Here is a 13,830-nt window from a genome sequence, read left to right as displayed (position 1 = left end):
CCAGTCCCTGGAACAGGCCATGCGTGGTACAGTAGAGGCTCAGCCCAAAATGGAAAGGCCTCCATAGAGCTGGCTTGGCACAGTGGCTGCAGCAATGGGTTTGGAAACAAGTGTGAGGGTGGCGCGGAACCAAGAGGGCAGTGGTTTGTGGTTGCGCCTGCGGTTTTAAGGCGTCAGAAACAGCTGGAAGGCACCTACTAACAATGAAGCCACTGGGAGAAATCCAGCCCTAACCTTTAAAACCAGGGAAATAATTTCGCATGTGGACAAAACTCAATCCACAAATGAGAAAAGATTACGTGAATTGGGGGTACCAGTATAACAGATATTGGGGAGTCATTGAGACTCCTTGTTGCTGTTTGCTTTGAGTCCATTTCAGCGCAGAGTGACCCAGGTGAGAGTAGGTCGGCCTAAGTGGGTCATTTTTGGCTGTAACCTCCATGCACCCAGAGCACCAGGTCTTTCTCCCTGACTCGGAGCTGTTGGGTGGAATTGAACTGCCAACCTTTCAATTCACAGTTGAGTGTTTAAGTGATGAGTGTTTAAGTGATGCACCAACAGGACCTCCTTGAAGTTGCTTACAATTTTTTAACGATATAGGAAAAGTAATTATGATGTAATGTTAACATCTCAAAAAGAGGGTACTCCATTGTGTTTTTACATCTATCTAAATGATGCTCCCCTAAATAATCTACATGCATTAAAAGATGACACATAGTAAGTTTATATATATATATATATATACATATATACACACACACACACACACACACAAAATATAAACAGTATTTATAATTTGGGATGGTGGGATAATAGATGGTTATTTTTATAAGATGTCTTGCTGTTTCCTTTTTTTTTTTTTTTTTAAATGGCAAGATACAGCCGTCTAGTGGTAGAGGGGCAGCGAGGAAGGCCCTCAAGGAGGTGGATGGACACGTGGCTGCAAGAATGGGCTCAAGCCCAGGAACCATTGTGAGGATGGGGCAAGGCAGGGCACTGTTTGGTTCTGTTGTGTAAAAGGTCACTATGGGTCAGAACCGACTCTTTTGGTACCGGACCACATTGGTGGTTAAGAACCTAAAAGCAGATCTTGGGAGTCAGCCAGGCCAGCGCTTGACTCTTGGCTCTATCATTTGCAAGGTTGTGTAGACTTTGGCAAATCAGTATCGCTGTATCTTAGTCATCTCTCTGTAAAGGTGTGAGGTAGAAACGCCTACCTTGTAGAGTGCGTTTTCAGGATTCAGTGGGATCATGGCAACGTGTGTACTGAAATGCATTGGGTAATGACTATTCTTACAAAGGAGATTTAGAACGTTGATAATCAGAGAAAAGAGATTGTGTTAGATGCCAATACAACTTGTCAACTTTTTGTGACAAAGGTAAAACGGTGGAAATCTCGAGAGCAGGTTCTGGGTCTAAAACCAGAGCGAGGCTCAGAGGAATCTTCCTGGCTTCAAACAGCAAAACTCCCTCCGGAAGCTTACGCCACCAATGGCAGTTCGTTGTGAGAAAACCAGGAAGTCTCGGGAAATCCAAGTCAAGAAATACAGCCAGCTTTCAAGATGGCAATAGGATAAGAACAGGAACTCTAAACTCATACATAACCCCCTCTTGCAATCCCCTCTCTGCTTCTCTGCCAGAACCCTCTCTGCTTCTCCAGGTACGTGGCAAGGACATGTGCCTAAATTGCAGTCAGTTTTGACCATTTTCTGAAACCCTACTTAAAACAAATCAAACCAAACCACCAAATGTCTGGAAGTGAGGCTCTGATGGGCCCAACTCAGATCAAGTGACCAGTCAGGATCCAAACAGATATGACCAATGGGGCGGGCCACAGGAAACCATGTCTGCTCCGGGCCGTGGCCGGAGGAGAGGCCTAGAGAGAACCTTATAAACGGACCCCGCCCTCTCCCCAAAGCCCACTGAATTCTGTGGCTATTCGTGGCTCCTCTGTGCACGGGCTTCTTTCCTGACTCGGGATTGTTCCTCCATAATTTAAGCTCTTATCAGCCATCGCTCCAGGAGTTGTGTGGGGGTGTTGGGTAGAAGCAACGTCCAGGAAAAGGGGGTGTGGGCGGAACACGCTCCCCAAGAATGACACAGAAATTCAGTTCCTGATGGTGACACAGCCCAGGCTGCTGGAGCTAATGTCTCCCCAGGTGGGCAGGGCCGCATCCCTTGGTTTTTCCTGGAGGAGCCAGGGGTTGGCTTTTCCGTATGAAACAGGTTCCGTGGCACACGGTGGCCTTCCGCGGCGCTTAAGTCACAAAGCACAAAGGTTGGGCTGAGAAAAGCATGATTAACTACACGCACGCACACATCCGCCAAGCTCACCCTCCTCTCTGCAAGAATAAAGAAACAAAAGAGGAATTTTTTTTTTAAATGGTCATGTTACAGCTTCCCTCGGTGGCCACCCTCTCCGTTTTCCTGGGTGCTGACCACTTTGGCGAGGGGCCGGGGGGAGCTAGGGAACAAAGCTGGGGTCTGGAGCCCCCAAGATGCTGCCCGCCCGGGGAGGACAAGTCACCATTACAAAGGATCACGACAATTAGCGCCTGCATTTGGGGAACGGGTAGTGAGGAGGCCCCGGCCCTCATGGTCAGCGCATCTACTTGGCAGTGACCTTGCTCTGGAGGCGGTGATATTCCTTCAGCCTGTGAACCAGATTCAAAACAAAGGACAATGTCAATGAACACTATCAACATCCACTTGCTTCAATTCATCCAGGCAGGCCCGGGTTGGGGCGGGAGGGGGCAGCTGTTGGTTAAGACGTGCCTGAAGTTGTCTTTTTAATTCCTCCCCTCTTTTCCTCTGCTGTCCCGGGCCCCTCCTGCCCGCCAAGCGGGGTAGTGTAATTAATGTATTGTAGAGGGAAAACGTTGCTTGTCATTGTGGAAGACAAAGCAGTGAAGAGACCATTATGAAAACACGTGTGTTCTGGGCCATTTAAAAGGGTTTATGGAGTCATAAAACACAAACAGAGAGGTGCAAGGGGCGGGGGGCTTGGAGGTGACTGGAGAGGCGGGTGTGGGCAGATTCAGGGCTGGGGTGGCTCCAGGCACAAAGGCTGGCTCTGGGAGAAAGGGAGGGGGCTGCTGCTGTGCTAGAGGGTGCCATCGGGGAGGAGAGAGAACCCCACCCTTTCTCTCAGGGTGTGGGGCTGGGAAGGTACCCTGAGAGCAGGGACGGGTGACTTAGACCCCAGAGCTGGGTCAACAAGCCCTCAGGACTCAGCTTCCCAACTTCCTAGCTCTGGGACCTCAGGACTTCCCTCCAGCATCGTCCTGTGAGAGTCGAAGGAGACAACTTAAAGGGCGTGCCTGCAGGGGATCTGGCCCAGGCGAAGATGGTTTCTAGCTAGCTGTGCGGCTGTCCGGTGGGGACAGGAAGGCAGGCTCTGGACAAGGCCATCTTTTCAGGCCCCCTTTCCACGACGCAGCCACTTCCAATGTTGACCTGCCCAGGGAAGGGGCTCACATCTGAAAGGCTCATATCTGGGGGGTCCCTCTGGTTGGAGATGGTGGAATGAGTGTCAGAGGTAAAGGGTGGGCTACAGGAACTTGGGCCAAAAGGGGGGCCTACTGAGGGCAGGGCAGTGGTCGGAGCCTGCGCCTGCCCCCCATCAGGGTACAGAGGGTCTCACCTGAGGGAGTTGATGTTGATGAAACCAGTAGCATCGATTGGCTCGTAGTCACCCTGCACATTCATGCTGAGAGAAGAGAGAGAGAGAGAGAGAGAGAGAGAGAGAGAGAGAGAGAGAGACCAGTTAGCATGCCCCAGGGCCTCTCTAGGGGTGGGGACTCTTCAGCCAGACACAATTCCTCACAGGTAGCCAGGCCGATTTTCCTCCCTGTGTTGGCCCACACCCTCTCTGCACTTTGACTTCCATTCGATTTTTGTCCAATTCGGGGAGCCCCAAGCTCAGGGGCTTCAGAGCAAGACCGGCAGGGCAACACGGCAGACGAGAGCAATGTCTCTCCCCTGCTACATTAGGGAGCGAAGGCTGGGAGCAGCAGCCCTGTCTCATGCGGACACCCCCTCACACACACACAATGGAACAAGACGTCATTGCCTGGCCCCGTGCAATCCGCATAATCGGTTGTGGGTCAGTTGATTTTGATTCATGAGATTTTTCATGGCTGATTTTGGGGTGCAGGTTGCCAGGCCTTTCTTCCTAGTCTTTCTTGGTCTGGAAACCTGGCTGAAATATATCCAGCACCAGAGCAGCACAAAAGCCTCTGCTGACGGACACAGCTGGTGGCTGACAGGTGGTGGGTGCACATGAGCTGCATTGGCTGAGAGTCGAACCTGAGTCTCTAGATTGCAAGGTGCGCATTCTATCACAGGATCTCTGCTGTCCAGGATCAGTTTAGGTGCTGTTAGGTGCCATCGGGTCAGCTCTGACTCGCAGCGACCCACATGCACAACAGGAGAAAACACTGCCCGGTTCTGGACCCTCCTCAGAGCCATTGCCCTTTGAGCCCATTGTCACAGCCACTGTGTCAAGCCATCTTGGTGAGGGTCTTCCTCTTTGGATGCTGACTCTCTACTTTACTAAGCATTGTGTCCTTCCCGAGGGACCAGTCCCTCCCCAATGCAGATTTGCTCCATCCGGCCACCTACTGCCATGGAGCCAATTCCAACTTGTGGGACAGAGCAGAATGACTTCTTAGGTTTTCCAAGACAGAAAATCTTTATGGGAGCAGACAGCTTCATCGCTCTCCAGCAGAACAGCCTGAGGGTTTGAACTACCTACCTGGTGGTTAACAGCCCTGTGTTTAGTCCACAGTGCCACCCGGGCTCCCTGTTCTCTGGCAGTCAGTGGTGTATTCAATGGAATCATCCATGTGCATCGCCAACATCCTAATTCACATGCATCGGCTCTAATTCCTTGGTCTTCCTGATTGGCTGCCTAGCTTCTGTATGCATATGAGGCAACTGGGAATACCAGTTGGCTTTTTAAACTCGTTGAAGAGTTTTGGCACCAGAGTTGCCCAGTGTGATGCATCGTTTGAGTTCTTGACTGCTGTCTCCAGGGATGTTGATGGGGGAGCCACGTAAGAAGAAACCGGAGGCAGCTCCACCCAGTCTTCTCTCCCTTTTATATCCCTGAAGTCGAGACGTACACCACCCCGAAGGTCTTTGGCCTTCATCAGTAAGTGCTTCAAGTCCTCTTGGCTTTCAGCAGGTATGGTGGGGGCATCTGCAGCTTGCAGCTCGTTAACGGGTCTTGCCCCAGCCTGGAGGCTATCTTCTTCACCCAGTCCGGTGCCTCGGGTGATCTGCTCAGCACCCAGACTTAATCATCCAGAACTAGCCCAGTGAATTCCCCTGGGAACCACAGCACTCGTTTGTCCACTGAGGGCGCAGAACCCAACCAACTCCATCCTTGGGGCTGCGGGGAGGCTGAGAGAGGAGCCCCCAGGAACAGTTGGTGATGTCTCGTGACCCAAGGGCTCCAGAGGCCAGGGTGAAATGCACAAGGGGCCCCCAAACACTGTCTTGTTCTTGACAGACACCTTCTCTTAAGCTGCAGCTGCCAGTCCGTGTGACAATAGTTGGCCGCTAAGTCTCCTTCTGACAGGAGCCTTGGGTTGCTAACCACAAGGTCAGCAGTTCAAAACCACCAGCTATTCCACTGGGGAAGGATGTAGGTGTCTACTCGTATCACGAGTGACATTCTTGGAGACCCACAGAGACAGCGCTACCTGTCCTACAGAGTTTTCTATGAGGAGAATTGAGTTGATGGCAGGGGAAGTATCTGCCATGCTCAGCGGAATGTGTTTTCCTCCACGGTCCCCATGACTCTAGATCCGTCCGCCGTCATCTCTAGCTGTGCTTCCAGCCTCTTCTTGACCATGGCAGAGCCGCCCGAGGCCCGCAGCCTGGATCACGCATGCCCCCCTCTGCCACCAGGCATATCTCAGGGAGCCCCGGGCTCTCCATCTGTGGAATGGGGCCGGCAGTCACTGGCTCTTCAAGTGACGACTGGTTGCCCCTGAAATGCTGTAGCAGACTCCTGACGCGTGGCACGCACTTCCTTTTACCTATGTGCGCGATGTATCCCTTCGTTCTTTCGCTTCTCTAGGCCTGGTTGCGTTCAGTGAAGCACTTGGCTGTTAACCAGAGGGTTGGTGGTTCGGATCCACCCAAGCGTGAGGTGAGCGGAAGGACCGGGGGTCCAGCCGAGAAAACGACATGCACCTTCCTCTCTGTCCTGGAAGGTCCTCCTCCACCAGGAAGTTCACAAAGACCCAGCCATGACTATCACTTGCCCCATTTTAAGGCTGGGGAGACTGAAGCCCCCTACAATAGATGGTTTTGTGGGGAGGGGGGAGGACACACACCAAAGTCTGTGGGACTTGAATGCTGTGAGGTGAAATCCTTTCAATAGTACCTTACCACCCCTACCCCACCCCAGCCCCCCACCCCACCCCACCTGGAGCTGCTAGGACTAGAGTAAGTCCCATGGCAACTGGCAAGCGGGGTGAGGGACCTCCGAGGCCCTGACTCCTCCAGGAGGTCCCCTCTGAGGTCCCCGAGCCTGCCTGTCTCTCCCAGGCCCCTCCTCATGGCCTGCTCTGAATCAGTCCCTTGTCTTTCCGTCTGAAAGGGCTAGAGGCACAGAACTCCAGCCTCAGGACAAAGTCATCTCGAGGTTCTCAATGACAAGGAGGTGGCCTGTCCCCTCAAGAGCCCTCTCTGCAGAGGTGAAGTTGGGGTGGGGGTGGGGGGAGAGGCTGACCCCTGAGGCCGCACCTCTGACTGGCTGCCTTTGTGGATTGTGGGTGTTTTACAAAGGCACACGGGGTTGCTGCCTCTGCTGGGTGCAGGGACTTGCCTTATTCAGGACGCGCCTCATGACCCCCACTCCCCACCCCAGGGCCTTCACCAGGCCTCAGAGGTGGCTCATGGGATTCTCCACAAAGTCACCCTGCCAGGCTCCCACCTTCCTTGATGTCGTGACATCCGATGCCGCCTCCACCAGCCCTCCCTGGTCAGTGAAGTCATTGGCGGCTCACGGGGAAGGGAGAAGACCCCAGATTTTCTGGGAGTCTGCCCCTCAGTGCCCTCTGGGGCGGAGTTAGTGTTGCAGGACACTGGGACCCAACACCGCCTCCTAGCCCTCTGTAGACCTTGTTCATGGGTGATCAAGATCCAGCCTAGGCCTCTGCTCCCCAACACAGACTCACATAGGTTTTCAACATCTGGTCTCACCCCTCACCTTCTAAATAACCCCCTGCCCGTACTCAGCCCCAGAGCAAAGGCAGGGCAGCAGAGAGAGTCCCCTCACCCTGCCCCTTGCCCCCACAGGCTGTCTTGATGTTCCCCTCTCCCCAGTCAGTCTCCCATCTTTCCTCCTAAAACGGTCCCTTCCAGACCGCCCACCCAAGAGGTCCCACACCCGGGGACAACCTGGTCCCTCAAAGCAGCTGCGGCGTCCCAAGAGGTGTCCCTCACACACGGAACCACCTCTTTTTAAAATGGTGGTTGGGGTAGTGGTGCGGGGCGGCTTGGGGTGGGGGGAGAGGTGGAAAAAAGAGTTTACAATGATTTCCCCCCCCCCTACCTCCCCTGACGGTCTACAGAAAACCTCTGTGCTTTTATTTTTGCTCATTCGAGTGGCTCTGACCTGCTCTATAATTACGTTACTTTCTACCTACTGTGCCACGGCATTTCCAGTTCTGCTGCCTCTCCCGGCTGCCTCGCTGGTCCCTGTGATGCTGTCACTCAAGGCCTTTCAAGTCAGTGATGTAGAAATCAGAAAGAAAGGGGAAGTGGTCGGAGACACAGTGAGAATAAATGCTCCTGCTTTTCTCTCTTTTTTTCGCCTTTCCCTTTTTACTTTATTCATTTAATCTCCCCGAGTGAGACTGTGAGGCTTAATGAAGGGTTGGACAGATTATTAGAGGCTGTTGATTTGGAGGGGGAGGGAAGAAAGAGCCAGAGAGAGAAAGAGAGAAGATAATTTGACATTTACCCCGACTGATCTAAACTGATTCGGTTATATTTATGGCTTATAAAGTGTTTAGAAAGATTGAAGTTGGGGGGGGGGGGAGAAACTCGACATGGTGAAAGAGAAGAGAAGGCAAACTAATACAGGCTGCCAAACAAACTCGTACTTTAATTCCCAACTGGCCTCCGGGAGAGAGGCGCCGGCCTCAGCCTGCACAGAGCCGGGTCTGGGGTCTGCAGCTGGTGGGACTGTCCCGCCTCCCGTTTGGCCAGGAGATCCCCCAGAGAAGGCCACCTGCTCATTCATGACACAAGCACTGTGCCAGCTCAAGGTCAACTGCTCCCTTTGGTCAACTGCCCCCTGGGACCCGTAGGGACTCAGACATCGGCGATTATGAGGATGGTGTGGGACCCAGAGACGTTTAGTTCTGGTCTGTGTCAGGGCCCCCGAAGTTGGAGCCCACTCAACGGCAACGAACTCCAGCCCACTGGGATTTCTTCTTCCTTCTCTAGGAATTCCTCCTCGGTCCCCCTCGACCTGGCCCATCAAGGAGGGTGTTCAAGGTTCTCCCCTGGGCTCACACCCTCCTTGTCCACCCAGACGGTTTCCTCTCGGCTCATCAGGGCTTTAACGAATGTGGAAACACCCGTGATTCTCTCACGTCATCAGCCCAGCTTTCTCCTTCAAGCCAGACTTGTGAGTCCAAGGGCCAACCAGGAAGTTCTCCCTGGCTATCTCAAAGGATGCCCTGGCCCAAGGTGCCCCCATCTAAATGCATGACCGTTCTCGGGAACATCCAACTCAGTGGTTGCCACCCACCACTCAACACCCCCAACAGCGTGGTTCTGGACACCTTGCCACTCCTTCCAATCCAAGCCCTTTGATCAATTCCATCAACTTCTCCCTATTCCCAGAACCATCCATTTGGCTCAAACCACTAGCCGTGCCACAGGGTGGCCTTGCTTCTGTCCCAGCCGGCTTCCCCCCCAGGGGAGTCCACTTTTCAGAGCAGGCAGACGAACCTCCCAAACCACAGATTTGATGATGTCCTTCCAGGGCTCAGGGCCCTTTAAGACCTGCCTCCAGCCCCTTCTCTGCGGGCCGGCTCAGAACCACTGCCGACTCTAGTCTTCCCGGCAAGCAACCCCGGTTCGTCTCTTCCTTTCTGAGATCAGCTCAAAGACAACTTCTGCAGGAAGCTTCTCCTCAGCCCGACATTCCACCCAACCAGAGCTTCCTGTACGTCTTCGCAGCGTGCGAACATCATTTGCGCGTTCATCTGATTGACCCCTTTGCCCTCCCTCTAGCCTATAAGCCTCCCATTTGTGTCTAGGGCCCCAAAGGATGTCCAACACGCTCCACAACCGTCTCCCCCAAGCTCCACACAGCACCTGAAGGGAGTGCGGGCACGTCTTTGCTGAGAAGCCAGTTGGCAGAGGCCACGGGCGTGAAAGGCTGGTGCCCAGCTCAGGGCAGGATGATGTAAGCATGTTGGGGTTGGGGGGACCTACCTCACCAGCTCCTCGTTGTACAGCGACAGTGGGGACTCCCGGCCGAGGATGTACACCTGACCCTTGAAGACAGACACCTGCACCTTTCCTTCCACCCGCTCCTGGGACTTGGCAATGCAATGGCGGACGAACTCGCACTCGGGGCTGTGCCAGAAACCTGTGGGAGAGACAAGGGCGCTAGGGCATGGGGAGGAAAGGTCGTGCCATGCCCGGCCCTTTATGGCAGACCCTGCCCACTGGGTTGTGGCTGCCGGGGCTCTATCTACCGTGAGCTCCCGAGAGCACACACCGGTTGGTCAGTCTTGCTTGTTGCTGTGTTCTGATCCTTTGTGAACTTGTAAGTGGTGGAACCAGGGAGTCAGGCCCACAGTGCCCCTGTCCTGTCGCCTTGAAGGGGTCCTGTGTATAAGGAAGGTCAGGAGGAGGGGGGCCTGACCACTGCCTGGGGCCACAGAGATGAAGAAAAGCCATTCCGTGCCCACAGGAAGCACCATTCCTGTGATGGAGGCATACAGGCATTGGGCAGGTGACCCCCAACCACACTCAGAGACCCAGCTGCCCCCAGTGCTGAGCGATGGCAGAGCCTAACACGGGCAGCAGGAGGTGGCTGGCAGGTGGCCTTGACCTCTCTTTCTACGACTCCATCTCCTCCCCTGTTCAGTGGGGGTGACATCTTGTCTCTGTCCTCATGGGACGAGAAGTTTACTGTCCAAGGAGCATGCAGTGAGTGTGGACCAGGGGCTGCCGTGGACACTGCTGTCCCCACCATTTGAAGAACCTTGAGATGGGCCCCAAACCCGCTGCCAATGGGTCAACTCTGACTTGGAGCACCTGAGAATCTTTATGGAGCTGACTGATGGCCTGTCTTTCTCCCAAGAAGCGGCCAGTGGGTCTGAACCTCCAACCTTGTGGTTAGCAGCCCAGCACTCACCCAACAGCACCACTAGAGCCAATGGACATCACCTAATGGTATTTGCATAGGTAAGCATACCTGTTGAATATTTAAGCAGAGGTGATGGGCAAACTCTATTGGGCCGGGCTCCCTATCTTCCTCCATAACAACGCCGTGCGGAAACCCCCTGCCTTTGCCATTCTTTCCAGGTGAGGCCAGGAGGCTCATTAGAGAAGTTGGGAAAAAACTAACCATGCAGCCGGCGAGGAGGGGCAGGGATTTGAACTCTGCCCAAGTCCTCCGGATCTGCTCTATGGAATTCACCAGGAGCTTTCCTCCCTGAGGCTGGGTCGCCCCTCGGTTTGTGGGGCAGGAGGGGCCTGGGAAGTGTGCTACCTCCTCCCTCACCCAGATGCCCTGTCCCCACGCCCCAGAGCCCAGCTGGCTTCTCCTCGCTAGCCTCACACGGGAGTCCAGGTCTGAGGGGCCACAGCTACGGTTGGGGGAGGAGCTGCAGGGGGCATAAGGTTTCCCTGAAATGGAGCTGGGAAGGTGAGCCCACCTGGGCAGCTGCAGGGCCAGATGGCTTGCGATCTCCTGCCCTGATAAAGGGCAGGGTCAACCCAGGGTCTGCAGTTATTGTTGGCGGCCCTAGCCTCTGGGGGCACCTGCTGAGGCTTTTCTGTGGGAAGGGGGAGCAGACCTCCTCTGGGGTCAGTTGCCTTGGGGAGGCGGGAGAGCTGAGTGGGGAGAGAGGATGGGCCCTCATCCTTCGGGTCACATTCGGGCCCCACCTGGATGAGCAGCATAGTGCCATGGTCTGGCCAGCCACGGTCTGGCCAGCTGGGGAGGGCTCAGCATGGTGCATTTGCAATGCGAGCAAGGTGCTCTGGGCCAAACGCCCAGAGAGGGAAAGAGCCCGCCCAAAGCCACACAGCAAGAGAACCTCAACTAAGGGCCCTTCCTGCTAGCCAGTGCCTGGGTGGTTCACACGAAGGCAGTCGGCTGCTTACTGAAGGCTGAAGGTTCAGTCCACCTGGACTGGCCTCACCAGAAAGGCCAGGAGATCTACTTTAGAAAGATCGGCCATTGGAAATGCCTCAGAGCAGGACACACGAGGTCACCACCCCAACGGACACCTGGGGCTGGGAACTGTAGCCCAAGGCCTTTCCCAACATGCCGTGAGACCCCCGTGGGAGGAGACACTGCAGGCCCCCTCTGCCCTGCCCTTGTGTCCTGGGCCATGCTACCTTTCTGAGTAAGTTGGGATAATTAGCCTCTTTAAGTTCCCAGGTTGGGAGGCAGGCTGGAGATGAGGCCAGAGATAGGAAGGAATGAGATCCCTGGTGGGGGGAGGTGGGGGGTCTCCTGGCTGGGGTTTTATCTCCAAGATCACTGCCTGCCCCCCTCCATCCCCAGGAGTCGTCTTCTGCTCAGGTTTCTTTTCCCAGTGAATTTAGCACAGGCTGGGAGACAATACACCAGGAGCTATGTGCATGTGGGGTGGGCATGGGGTGGGGGAGACCCTGCATGTCAGGGGCCTTGAGCGGGGTAGTGGGCCTGGGGTGAGAGCAGAAAGCCCCCCATCTCAGGCCCTCTACACCCATGGTCCTTTCTCATTCTAAGAACAATGGCTCTCTGTGACGACTTGTGCATTCTCCCCATGCTGCTGCGAAGGAAACTGAGGCCAGCGTGGGAAAGCCACCCCGGGAGGGACGCTGTCCTTACTGATGCCTGGGTCCTGTCGGTTGGGCGCTGTGGTTGAGGCTGCTCCGGGAAGCAGTGGGTCTGCACCTACCCAAACATCCATCCCGGAAGTGCTGGAGTGGGGCAGGGGACGGAGATGGGCAGATGGGCAGACCACCAGCTGCGGGGAGGCAGGAGGGTATGGCTGGGTCACAGAAGCCAAGGAACCCAGGACTAAGAGGGGGGTGGGGGATGCCAAGAGGGCTGCCCCACGCCTCAGTCTCCCCGTTTGGGCTTGACCCAAGGAACGAGAAGGTCTGGGGAGAAGCCCTGCTGTGTCCCTATGCTGCGTCTATTTTACAGGTGGGGAAGCTGAGGCTTGAAGGTCAGAAAGGCCCCCAGCATCCTGCCTCCATCACGTCAGCTGGCATTCGCAGTTATGTACAGTGAACCCTCGCCACTTTGCGCTTTGACTTCCGCGGCTTCACTCTATCGCGGTTTTTGCATAACAGCGCATGCTCTGTCATTACTGCCACTGATTGGCTCACTCTGTACACGCTTGATGCCATAAATAATATAATAAATAATAAATGATAATTGTAACATCCAAAATGTTTTACTGTATTTCCCCTTTTTCGTTTAATAAATTGGGTAATACGAGTGTAACGGTGACTAAAGGGTGTTTTTTCATGTCCTCTATGCTCTAACTACGAAAATATTTGATTTACAAATAAGGAATCCTACTTCGCGGAATTTCATTTATCACGGTAGGGTCTAGAACCGATTAACCGCGATAAACGAGGGTTCACTGTATCACGTAGCACACACCTGCAGACAGCGCCCCTTAAGGCCAGAGGCTGTTCCTAAAGCTTCCTAAGTGGTGCTGTCAGGTAGAAACATCGGACTGGGAGCTGGCAAGGTCGGTGGTTCAAAGCCCCTCTTGGAGAGAGAGATGAGGCTGTCTCTTCTTGTGACGATTTCCAGCCTTGGAAACCCTGTGTGCAAGGCCGTGAGGAGCCGGAATAGGCTTGACCACAGGGAGCTTGGCTTGGGTTTAGGAGACAGGGAACAGCATTATCCCAAATCTTGCTCATTTTTTTCCAGCTAGCCTCTGCCTCATAACATTCATTTGCCACTAATTAAAGAAATCCCATTGCTCTAAACCCAGGATGATAATTCTGTGGATGGGAGGGGAGAGGAAGCTTGTCGCAGGAAGTAATTACAATTACCAAGGCTCACCCTACTGACTCCCCTGAGATCCAGGCCCCCTTAGATGGCAAGGCTGGCTCCCTGAGGCAGTTTGATGGGATTCATAACAGTCGCAAAATGACCCTTTCATACAGTTCCTCATGTTGTGGTGACCCCCCAACCATAAAATTATTTTCGTTGCTACTTCATAACTGTCATTGTGCTACTGTGATGAATTGGGCGACCCTTGTGAAGGGGTTGTTTGACCCCCAAAGGGGTCAGGACCCACAGGTTGAGAACTGCTGGTTACAGGCTTCATTGGATGGCCACAGACACAACCTAGGCAGACGGGCACAGAGGAGAGGGCACTGGGTCCACATACATGCCCCTTGATCAACCCTTTTTTATTATTGGCTCAGCCCACCCACCTCCATGCCCCTCTGAGCTCTATGGGAGTGGCCGAGAAGTCAAAGCTGAGACACCTTGGACAAGGGTCTTCACAGCCCCTCGTCCTGTTTCCTCACCCCTAGACAGCTGAGAATAGACAGTGGCTGTCCAGAGAGAGAGTGCAGTGCTACTGTGAGACCAGGAGCCTT

The 13,830-nt window shown here is 54.2% G+C and overlaps 1 protein-coding gene across 1 annotated transcript in view; it reads right to left on the bottom strand.

The window, feature by feature from the left end:
* Nucleotides 1-2,367: 2,367 nt before the first annotated feature.
* Nucleotides 2,368-13,830, bottom strand: part of ASS1 (argininosuccinate synthase 1) — a 51,733-nt gene continuing 40,270 nt past the window's right edge. Inside the window, exons 13-15 of the mRNA XM_004713254.3 lie at nt 9,469-9,625; nt 3,644-3,709; nt 2,368-2,654 (exon numbers count right to left, since the gene is read on the bottom strand). Coding sequence (XP_004713311.1) covers nt 2,609-2,654; nt 3,644-3,709; nt 9,469-9,625 — 269 coding nt within the window. The 3' untranslated portion in view covers nt 2,368-2,608. The remainder of the gene's footprint in view (nt 2,655-3,643; nt 3,710-9,468; nt 9,626-13,830) is intronic.

Source organism: Echinops telfairi, unplaced genomic scaffold (genome assembly GCF_000313985.2).
Source record: "Echinops telfairi isolate 266 unplaced genomic scaffold, ASM31398v2 ScPeMD7_22;HRSCAF=79, whole genome shotgun sequence".
Taxonomy (NCBI): Eukaryota; Metazoa; Chordata; class Mammalia; order Afrosoricida; family Tenrecidae; genus Echinops; species Echinops telfairi.
Note: the sequence above shows the minus strand (reverse complement) of the source record. Positions and strands in the feature narration are given on the sequence as shown.